Below are 12,434 nucleotides of genomic sequence, written 5' to 3' on the forward strand. Positions count from 1 at the left end.
TTGGAGGCGGAGAAATTAGACTTTGGACAGGAGTATGTATATAAAAACCACCTTTAGAGGTATCAAAGGTATCTATATGGACAGGAGTATGTATATGGGGTATCTAAACACACACACACACACACAAAGGTGGATACATTGAGACCTGGGAGGGCTCCGTTCCACCTTCTGAAACCCGCATTTGGAGATAACAACCAACACACACACACGCACTGACATACACCGACACAAACACACACCTCGTTTTTTCATTTCTGTTCCTCACAATTCTGTGTCTCTTATTCACACAGACATACACATACACATGCACATACACATACATACACACACACACACACACACACACACACACACACACACACACACACACACACACACATACATACACACACACACACACACACACACACACACACAAACGCATACATCCACACACACACACACACACACACACACACACACACACAAAACACACACATACACTGACACACACACACACACATGCATTGACACACACACATTGACACATACACACGTACACACCACACCAGATAGTCTCTTGGCGTCGTCCCAGCTCCACACCCAAGGAGCGGCTATGTAAGAACTTTATAAGATTTTGACAACTCCTAATTAAACGTGTTCCAGAGTTCGGGTTGAGGGGAGGGGTGTGGAATTGTTGTGGGGACGCATAACCTTACATACAGTACAATCGAGGGTTGATGGTGGTGTGGGTGGGAAAGAAGAGGGGGAATTGGGTATATGGGGAAAGTGAAAAGGTCTAACGGATGAAGGTGAAGGTGAAGATGGAGAAGGTGAGATGTGGGGTGGGGGTAAATGGAAATAACCCAGAGTAAATAGGAATAAAGGTAGATGGTGTGAAAGGGGGTGGGGGTGAGGAGACGTGTCAGTTTAGTCTTTCACATTTAATTATAACCCCCTCCTCCTCCTCCTCCCCCCACCCCTCACCGCCTCACCTCCCTCTCGTTCTGCTCCCACCCCTTACCTCCACATTTTCCGAGATCTACTCGAATCATCAATCCCTCTTCTTCTTCGTATTTACTTCTTTCCCAATCAGTCCGCCTCTCGCACCCCCCTTCTCCCAACACCCCCAATCTGTATGGCTGCCGCAACCTCTGCTCTCCATTCTTTGGACCATCCTTTCCCTGCCATGCAGCTCATGCTCCCAGGTTTTCCACCCTCCTTCTCCTGATCCTTTGTGCGTCTCACCTCTCTACACTCAGCTGTCACATAAATCCCGTCTTGACTTGTGGTTGTGCATGGAATCTCTTTTACTCATATCTTTACTTATTTACAGTTTCCATCTTACTCCTGCAGGCTGCATCTCCCTCCCCTGTGTTCACCCCTCCCTGCCCCATCCCTGTACCCTATCCTCCCCGTAATCTCATTTATCTTGACTGTGTCCGCAATGTAGGACGTCGACGTGTTTATATTTATTATATACACCGTACACCTCCACCACCAGGCTCGTTTCTGAACGACTAGCAATGGACGGTTATCTGCATGAGGAAGAAGATTCACCAGAACGTGAGCAGACCGGAGAACAAGGTGGGGTAGCGATGTCTTCCCTTGCAAGGTCGGGATTTGTCCTTCGTTGCATGTACTCATGTACTGTACAATGCCTTATCTAGGTTCGAATCCCTAAGTGGGCTAAAATCAAAATCCAGCTTAAATATCACTCTGCACTTACCTGTGTTTACACCATCGTGAGTCGAGACAACATTTACTTATTACTAATGCAAAAATGATGTGAAAAGATAAAGGTGGGTCAAAATTCCCAACAATGTACCCCTTCCCTCCCCCCTCCCTCCTCTCTGCCCCTCCCCACTCCTCTCTTCCCCCTCCCCACTCCTCCCTCCCTCCTCCCCACTCCTCCCTCCCCCCTCCTCCCTTCTCCCTCCTCCCGCCTCCCTTCCCCCTTCCCCCTCCTCCCTCCTCCCTTCCCCCTCCTCCCTTCCCCCTCCTCCCTTCCCCCTCCTCCCTTCCCCCTCCTCCATCCTCCCTTCCCCCACGCCCCCACCAATCTCCTCTTCTCCTTCTCTTTAATCCAACCGGTTAGCTCACCTGGAACGTAGTTCCGGGGAGCTGATGAGATGGCGCGCCGTCTGTCCGTCACTCTGTCCTTCCATCACTGTCCATCCGTCACTGTCTGTCCGTCACTCTGTCCGTTCGTCACTCTGTCCTTCCATCACTCTGTCCGTCCGTCACTCTGTCCGTCCGTCACTCTGTCCGACCGTCACTCTGTCCGTCCATCACTTTGTCCATCCGTCACTCTGTCCGTCAGTCTGTCACACCATCTGTTCATCACTCCGTCTGTCCATCACTCTGTCCATCCATCACTCCATCTGTCCGTCACTCCATCTGTTCGTCACTCCATCTGTTCGTCACTCCATCTGTTCGTCACTCCATCTGTTCGTCACTCCATCTGTCCGTCACTCCATCTGTCCGTCACTCCATCTGTCCGTCACTCCATCTGTCCGTCACTCCATCTGTCCGTCTGTCCGTCACTCCGTCTGTCTGTCACTCCGTCACTCCGTCTGTCCGTCACTCCATCTGTCCGTCACTCCATCTGTCCGTCACTCCATCTGTCCGTCACTCCGTCCGTCCGTCACTCTGTCCGTCCATCACTCCGTCTGTCAGTCCGTCACTCTGTCCATCCGTCACTGTCCATCCATCACTCTGTCCGTCCATCACTCTGTCCGTCCATCACTCTGTCTGTCCATCACTCTGTCTGTTCATCACTCTATCCGTCCATCACTCTGTCAGTTCATAAACACTTGTAACTTCTCCAAAACTGCTGATGGGATTGTGACCAAACTTGGTAAAAATGATATTTGGTATGCTGCAACGCAAGTTTGTTCATGGCATTAAAAAAAACGTGGTCTAAGGGGGTCTACCGGGGGTCTACCGGGGGTCAAAGTGGGTCCAGATGTGACCCCCCAAAATAGGAATTTGCTTTTTCCTCAGAAACGACACACACGATTTCCATGAAACTTGACCACAACCTACATCACCCGTTATGCACCAACGTTTGTTCAAGGAATTAATATAATTGAGGTCGACGGATGTCTACAGGGGGGTTTGAGCCCCCCCCCCCCAAAGTAGGTATTTGCTCTCTTCTCTAAAACTTTTTAAAATACCTTCAGTCAGTGTGGTATACCACTTTATTCTACCAGGTGAGCACCTAGGGGTATTGCCCCTATTTTTCTTGTGTGCATCAAAGTTAATTTATGTCCTCATCACAGCTATTTACAACAGGAATTGTAGTTATATAGTACAGAACAAGGAAACTTTTTGCCAGATGTACCAGCACACAATGTGCGTACTACTACTACTACTACTACTACTACTATTACTACTACTATTACTACTACTACTACTACTACTACTACTACTACTACTATTACTACTACTATTACTATTACTACTATTACTACTACTACCACTACTATTACTACCACTACTATTACTACTACTACTATTACTACTACTACTACTACTACGTTAACGGCCTCAATTATTCCCAGCTTCTTGTGGGGTCAAAGCCTGGTGTTGGCTTAACGGTCAAGGTGGCTGGCTACAGATCTTTGGGTCTTCAGTTCGAGCCCCTGTCATGCCGTTGAATTAACAACAGGTGGGTGGACTCAGCCTGTCATCCTTCCGAGGTCAGCAAACGGAGTACCAGCTTACTGGGAAGAATGAGCCATTCAAATGTCCTATGTCGTAGTGGTGACCCTTCCAGGATTGTGTCCAATAGCCTATGAAACTGCTTTGGCAGCCATATGCATCTGAAGATGAAAAAGGAGTGGTCTTCTTCTTGTGCGGTCAGCCGTGGAACGTTTTTGGAAACAGTCCTAACTGGATCTTTGATATCCACACCGTAAATGCATAGGGGACAGCCGGATTTATGTTTGGAGTTTGCACACCTTTTATGCCCTCTTCCGGCATTGCACCAGAGCAGCAGTTTTATTCGGATGTGACGCCACTGGCGACAAGATCCACGACCACACAGCTCAGAGGCAAGTACACCACCGAATGAGCTATCCTGCCATCCCTGGTGGTCCAGTTACAGTGCTTAAATTTGTCTTCCTTTTGGTACCCGGAATGAATCCACCCTCACCTTGACAAAACACCGGAACACTGATGGAAAGATTGTTCTGTTGAAAGGGTGATGAATCTGTCTTGCAAAGAAGTTTCATAATATTTACTGAACTTGATACATTGAAGCACAATGAAAGGAGTTTGAACTTCAACATTTTTTGTGGCATAATTACCATTGAGTGAAATACTTATCCCTCCCTCCATTCCCCATCTCCCACCCATTTACAGATGTCCACAGCATGGATGCCCACTCTACCGAGCGACACAAACGGAAGCTCCAAGCCCCAGACTTCAGCCTATCGCTGGACCAAAGCGAATGCTCTGTACTGTCTGATGCGGAAACTCCGGACGACCTGGATTTTGACGTCGATGACTTGGACACACCAGACGAGGCAGAATCCATTGATTATGCACAGAGCACCGAGCTCGAGTGGGAGAGTAAGTCCATCACCTGCCATTGGGAAATGCCCTTCACACACAGCAATGCTACCACACCTCTCAAACTCATCAGTGCCCCCTCAACTAATCAACAGTACTCGCATTGGTCAACACCACATACATTTATATAAATCGCAATCGTTCATATTACCGAGTATTCATCAGTGTTACTTGAACCCACCTAATTGAGATACTAGGCTGGCAGGGTGGGCTCGAGGTATGCACACTCACCTCTAAGCTGTCTCGCCTGGGTTTGAATCCTGAACCAGCTACAAACTGCCATCGTGGTGTTTCACAGGCGGGGTCATTCATCAATGTGTTTGTACCTCCGATGGATGGTAAACTGGACATCCCATGTGCTGTAATTTGTTGGTGGACGTTAAAGATCCCATGATGTCCATCGTGAAGAATAAGCGAGCTGTCGCCGGCACTATGGCCAAATTCCAAATTTCTGCCCTAACTACTGCTGGGAAGGCAATGGCAAACCACCCAATATAACCCTTGCCAATAAATGCTTCGGCAGCACCGACGCTCTATAACAGAGTATGGTACATCAGAAAACTAGAAGGGCACTCGGAAGAGTCCACACCTCCGCCAGGCTGAACAGTTTGTTTTGTATCCACTGACAGGCCGGATCTGAATTCAGACCTGAAACAAAATCTAATCGGCTTGTTATTGTCACCTAACCAACTTGTCCACCAAGTTTAGTCATAACTCGTCAATAACCTTTTGAGATATCGTGCTATGTATCGGTTTTAACCCTATCACTCAATGGTGAAGAATCACTTAGAAATTAAACAATTCTTGTATCCGAATCCATATCCAGATCTTCACCAAAATCTCTTCTATTTGTCCTTGTCAGACATCCAACCTCTCCAACAAGTTTCGTCCAAATCCGTCCACAACATTTTGAGATGTCCTGATATTTATCGCTTTTGGTCCTATCTCCCAATGGTGAAGAATCACTTAAAAAATTCTAATAACGGGATCCGAATCACCAAAATCTAATCATTTCGTCCTTATCACATACACTATCTCTCTGCCAAATTTCCTCCGAATCAGTCTACATCTTTTTGAGATATCTTGTTCACAAAAAGACAGACAAACAAGAAGACGTCATGCAGAGCACGACATAAAATGGCGATTTTAGAAATTTGACCTCCAGATGACATTTCACCTCAAAATCAATAGGCTTCTCAGATGTGACGACCTCTACAACTTGGTGAAGTTTTGTGACAATCGGTTTAGAATTGTGACCTGCAGGCCGGTGACAAACAAACAGACAAATGAAAAATCGGTCAGAGACCGCGGACTTGCCGGAATGTACTTTTTTATCGGCCATTTTGGACAAATATGGCGGCCGAACCACGTGACCGATGACATCATCATTATTTGTTTTCTAAACTAATTTATTCTTTGATGATGCTCAAGAAATTTCATCTTGATCGGATGAAGTTTTGTACTTGTCGAATTATGACGTCATAATGGAGGCACCAATGACATCATCATTAACATATTTTATTCCCCATGGAGCGTTCTTTACAATGAGCCATGTCTCCATTTTTTCTATTCAGCACTTTCGGAGATATAGAGGTGCAAAGTTTTTCCGTTTTTCCAATATGGCGGCCGAACCACGTGACTGATGACATCATTATTTTTTTTCTCCACCAGTTTATGCCGACATGGCGCTCAAGAAATTGCATCTTGCTCGGATGAAGTTTTGTACTTGTTGAATTATGACGTCATAATGGAGGCACCAATGACATCATCATTAACATATTTTATTCCCCATGGAGAGTTCTTTACAATGAGCCGTCTCAATTTTTTCTATTCAGCACTTTTGGGGATATAGAGGTGCAAAGTTTTTCGTTTTTTCCAAGATGGCGGCCAAACCACATGACCGATGACGTTATCATTAAAAAAAATTCTCCACCAGTTTGTGCCGTCATGTCGCTCAAGAAATTGCATCTTGATTGGATGAAGTTTTGTACTTGTCGAATTATCGAATTATGACGTCATAATGGAGCCCTTGGGCCGAGAGAGTTAAAATTGGGCACAGTCTATTCCAGGGCAAGACAAATATGGCGTATGACGTAAAGTATGGCGATTCTATGTGCAACGATGTAGACGTAGTACTGCGCACAAACAAACAGACAGACAGACAAACCAACCAATCAACATACTTGCCGGAATCTTTTCTGGCAAGTAACCAACAGACAAACAAGAAGACGTCATGCGGCGCACGATACTTGCAAAATCCCCCCCCCCCCCCCAAAAGTTTTCCAAATGATACAGCAAATTGATATTGTCCATTTCATCAAGATTAAAATTGACGATCTTGATCAAAGCTCGGGTCAACAGGATGAAAAGTGACGATTTTTCAGATGAAAAATGATTATTTGAGAAGTTTGACCTTTTGACCTCAAAAATAGTTGGTTTCCCAATTTAGTGACTCCATATACAAATGCTATTCAATTTTCAAGTCAATCGGATTTAAAATGGCGATTTTAGAAATTTGACCTCCAGATGACCTCAAAAGCCTGTTGGATGAAGTCCTGACCTCAAAATCAATAGGCTTCTCAATTGGGACGACCTATACAACTTGGTCAAGTTTTGTGACGATCGGTTTAGAATTGTGTCCTGTAGGCCGGTGACAAATAAACAGACAGGCAGACAGACAGAACCACAAACGCAACCGACCAATATACTTGAAAAATCTTCGATTTTGCAAGTAACAAACAGACAAACAGAGACGGATGAAAACATAACCTCCATCCACCTTCGGTGGCGGAGGACGGAGGTAATAATAATTGAGATACTGGATCACATTAATTGCTATCCAATGAAGTCAGCAGGTATAGTTGAATGTGCCAGGGAATGCTCTCCAGCCTAGATCATGAAAACATTTGTGCTCAATAACATGGACTGCTTCTCCTCAAAGAGAAAAGCTACTGCAGAAGCTGCTTTTATGACAAGAATACTCATTTCGCTTTCTATCAGGAAGTCTGTCTCATCACACCACCTAATGGGGTGGAGAGCTCTACTCATCTGCACTACTCATACCTCATCATCATTTGTCTGGTCCCGCTTCACTTATCCAAGCCACATGTACTCATGCACACATCTTTGGCCCTCAGACATTTCAATGTGAATTGCCATTATTCAGGCCATTAGTTCCAGCTACTTGCAGTTATCGCAGTCACTCGTGTTCTGATTGACAGTATGTAATGATCATGGTTATCTATACTCACAATGAGGGATTTATTCAACCTTAAAGTCTATAATTAAAGAGTATTAAAGGCTATAATATAGAGGCGTAATTAACCCGCACATGCGCAAAGTGAAAAGTGGGATGAAGCAATTGGTTCACTTTTCTGTCTGTCCATCTACAAAACTTCAGTTTATAATCGAGGGGCAATTTAATTTCCATTGAATGTTATATTTTGAACATTAATCGGAAAACAAACCTGTTGTTTAGCAGTACCTTGGCTCTGAATTGGTCCCGATCACACATGCGCAGGGAGGAGTGAAGCTCCGGGGAGCTTATGCGATGGCGCGTCGTCCGTCCGTCGGTCCTTAAACACTTGCAAACTCTTCTCCTAAACTGCTGATGGGATTGTGACCAAACTTGGCACAAATTATATTTGGTATGTTGCAACTCAAGTTTGTTCGCGACATTTAAAAATCGGGGTCTAAGGGGGTATACCGGAGATATAGAAAGTGGATCCAGGTTTGACCCCTAAAATAGGAATTTGCTTTTTCCTCTGAAACAACACACACTATTTTGATGTAACTTGACCACAACCTTCATCACCTGTAATGTACCGAAATTGTTCATGGCGTTAAATTCGGGCTCAAGGGGCCGGCCTAGGGGGTTGCCCCCCAAAATAGGTATTTGCTCTCTCTGAAACTAGACACTTGATTCCGATGAAACTTGACCACAACCTTCATCACCTGTGGTGTACCAAAGTGTGTTCATGACATTAGAAAAATTTGGCTTTAAGGAGGTCTACGGCAGGGAGGGGGGAGGAGTGGAGAAGGGGATTTTTGTTTTGGTATGATATAATAGGTATTTTTTTGTTTGTGTGTTTAAAGTCTGATGATTATGTTGGTATGATTATACATGATGCTCTGTCTCCTAGCAACCATTGAAATTTGTTTGAAATACCATGATACTGTAAAATATCTTATATATACTGCTTCTGGTCGGTGTAGTATACTGCTTCTACCAGGAGAGTGCCTCAGGGTATTGCCCCTATTTTCTACTCTGTCTGCCTGTCCTGCAGTCAAACGAATGTGAAAATCATTCCAAACAGGAAACATACTGTTTTAAGAATGTCATAAAGGACACAAACAGACATGAAGAACTAATGTGACGTGTTAAACAAGCATTCTGAGTATTGCGCTGCAATACATGTCCTCTACCAAAGTTCAAAGTGCCATAACTTTGTCAAAAATGATCGAATATGCAAATTTATGCACGGCTGATGCTGGTTTTCAAAATTGATCTGAGGTATGCTGAGACACATGTGTGTCACGCCTCGCCTCGTTGATAAGCCCGCAAGGTCACTCCGTGGAGCAGCCTGCACTTATTGCACTGTGTGAATTATATAATTACCAACTCACGGTCTGAGGTACTAGCGATTCAAGAGATATCCATTTTTTTATTTTTTTCGTTTAATTAAGGATATCTGCCAAACCACGTGCCCTATCGCAAATTCCAAAAGGACATTTTAGTAGACTTACATGCTGAACAGATCTGTGAAGTTTCCCCTCGATTGGATCAAAAATGAGGGAGGGGCTCGGTTTTAAAGGTTCATGCTTAAAAACGTCATAACTCTGAAACAATGTGATGCATGACGTCATGCTCGCTGACTTTTTTGTTCGTCATGGGTATGCGATTCTGCTTGCAAAGTTTGGCCTCGATCTGTTCAGCCGTTGCAGAGAAAAAGGGGTTTAAGTGTTTTCACGAAAAACAATATGGCGGCCGAACCACGTGGCCTGTGACGTCATATTTACCATTAAAATATTCTACAGACCGAGTTCCCCCCTATGGTGAAAATGTGATCTCAATCGGTCCAATTATTGCAGAGAAAATCTTTTTTAAAGGAAATTAAAACTTAAAATGGCACTGAGTTAAGGACCATCAGAATTATCAGAATTCCCAAAGTTCAAAGTGCCATAACTTTGTCAAAAATGATCGAAACGTCGTGAAGTTCGAACTCGATCTGTAACTTATCATGAGGAAACCATGTGCCAAGTTTGAAATCATTGGCATTAAGAGTTTAGAAAAAAAGTCAGGAAAACTGTTCTTTGTGTGACTGACTGACTGACTGACTGACTGACTGACTGACTGACTGACGGACAGACGGAGGGACGGCATGCAAACCTATAGTCCCCTCCGGTGTACACCGGTAGGGGACTAATAAGGTGGTGTAAAAGACGCTACATCAATGGTATTAAACTTCCAAAAAATATTTGCGGTGTAACCCGTAGGGCAAAGCCGTCGAGAACAGTGTTTGTCTGTCCGTATGTATGTATGTATGTATGTATGTATGTATGTATGTATGTATGTATGTATGTATGTATGTATGTACAGTGCATTCAGAAAGTATTCAGACCCCTTCACTTTTTTCACATTTTGTTATGTTGCAGCCTTATGCTGAAATCGTTTAAATTCATTTTTTCCCTCATCAATCTGCACTCAATACCCCATAATGACAAAGAGAAAACAGGATTTTAGAAAGTTTTGCAAATTTATTTAAAAAAAAAAACTGAAATATCACATTTCCCTAAGTATTCATACCCTTTCCTATGACGCTTGAAATTTAGCTCAGGTGCCTCCCATTTCTCTTGATCATCTTTGAGATGTTTCTACACCTTGATTGGAGTCTACCTGTGGTAAATTCAATTGATTGGGCATGATTTGGAAAGGCACACACCTGTCTATATAAGGTCTCGCAGCTGACAATGCATATCAGAGCAAAAACCAAGCCATGAGGTCGAAGGAACTGCCTGCAGAGCTGAGAGACAGGATTGTGTCGAGGCACAAATCTGGGGAAGCCTACAAAAAAATCTCTGCTGCATTAAAAGTTCCCAAGAGCACAGTGGCCTCCATAATTCTTAAATGGAAGAATTTTGTAACAACCAGGACTCTTCCTAGAGCTGGCCACCCGGCCAAACTGAGCAATCGGGGGAGAAGGGCCTTGGTAAGAGAGGTGACCAAGAACCCGATGGTCATTCTGGCTGAGCTCCAGAGATCCTGTGTGGAGATGGGAGAAACTTCCAGATGGACAACCATCAGTGTAACACTCCACCGATCTGGGCTTTATGGCAGAGTGGCCAGACGGAAGCCTCTCCTCAGTTAAAGACACATGAAAGCCCGCTTGGAGTTTGCAAAAAAGCACCTAACGGACTCTCAGACTGTGAGAAACAAGATTCTGTGGTCTGATGAAACCAAGATTGAACTGATTGGCCTCAATCTAAGCGTCATGTCTGGAGGAAACCAGGCACCGCTCATCACCTGCCCAATACCATCCCAACGGTGAAGCATGGTGGTGGCAGCATCATGCTGTGGGGGTGTTTTTCAGCAGCAGGGACTGGGGGACTGGGCAGGGTTGAGGGAACAATGAACCGAGCAAAGTACAGAGATATCCTTAATGAAAACCTGAAACAGAGCTCTCAGGACCTCAGACTGGGCCGATGGTTCACCTTCCAACAGGACAATGACACTAGGCACACAGCCAAGACAACGCAGGAGTGGCTTAGGGACAACTCTGTGAAGGTCCATGAGTGGCCCAGCCAGAGCCCTGACTGGAACCCAATCGAACATCTCTGGAGAGACCTGAAAATGGCTGTCCACCGACGGTCCCCATCCAACCTGACAGAGCTTGAGAGGATCTGCAGAGAAGAATGGCAGAAAATCCCCAAATCCAGGTGTGCAAAGTTTGTCGCGTCATACCCAAGAAGACTTAAGGCTGTAATCGCTGCCAAAGGTGCTTCAACTAAGTACTGAGTTAAGGGTCTGAATACTTATGTCAATGTGATATTTCAATTTTTTCTTTTTAATAAATTTGCAAAACTTTCTGAAATCCTGTTTTCTCTTTGTCATTATGGGGTATTGAGTGTAGATTGATGAGGGAAAAAATGAATTTAAACGATTTCAGGATAAGGCTGCAATATAACAAAATGTGAAAAAAGTGAAGGGGTCGGAATACTTTCTGAATGCACTGTATGTGTGTGTGTATGTCCCTCACAAACGTACACCAATCGCAGCTGAGAATCTGGTCACATGACAGGGGTGATGTCGTGCAATTATGTCTGTGATGTCATCACGGCATACAGCGGCCTCACTCCACAAAACACCATTTTGATTTCTATGACGTCCAGGCCGAACATGTTGTCGAACCTGTCATATATCACAATCACCATGCTCTACCTCTCTACCTCAGCAGAGAGACGGAGAGGAGTGGTGACCCCCATTCCCCCCCCCCTCCCCATCTATACAACATGGCTGGTACACCTGTGTGTACCATTCCATAGAAAGGCAATGCCAACATTGCCCGAGGAGACTCGACCTTTACATTTTTCATTCAGTGTGAAAAACAAACAGACGGATCTTTTAAATTGACCATAAAATGTTGAAAGCATAGGTGTTACGGGTCTTCCAATGACACAGTATGTATAGGCCTTATAGTCCATGGGCCAGAGCAGATATCGGTACCACCTGGGGGGACCAAACCAAAGTAGTACTAAAATGTTTATGGGGTTGATATGAGTGTAATAAGATATGATAGCCTTTTGAGATAGGTAGCTTTGTCAATAATTTTTAAAACTCTTTTTTTTGTCATTAGCGCCATTGTGTAATTTGCAAAAAA

General features: G+C 44.5%; 1 protein-coding gene across 15 annotated transcripts in view; it reads left to right on the forward strand.

Moving 5' to 3' along the window:
• The window catches only part of LOC137431152 (protein prune homolog 2), a 112,867-nt gene that overhangs the window by 53,141 nt on the left and 47,292 nt on the right, over positions 1 to 12,434 (forward strand). For all 15 annotated transcript variants that reach the window (XM_078781557.1, XM_078781556.1, XM_078781559.1 and 12 more), the window contains 2 exons: positions 1,484 to 1,566; positions 4,348 to 4,557. In XM_078781557.1, coding sequence (XP_078637683.1) covers positions 1,484 to 1,566; positions 4,348 to 4,557 — 293 coding nt within the window. The remainder of the gene's footprint in view (positions 1 to 1,483; positions 1,567 to 4,347; positions 4,558 to 12,434) is intronic.

The sequence above is a fragment of the Myxine glutinosa genome, chromosome 7 (assembly GCF_964187855.1).
Source record: "Myxine glutinosa chromosome 7, kmMyxGlut1.1, whole genome shotgun sequence".
NCBI classification, from domain to species: Eukaryota; Metazoa; Chordata; class Myxini; order Myxiniformes; family Myxinidae; genus Myxine; species Myxine glutinosa.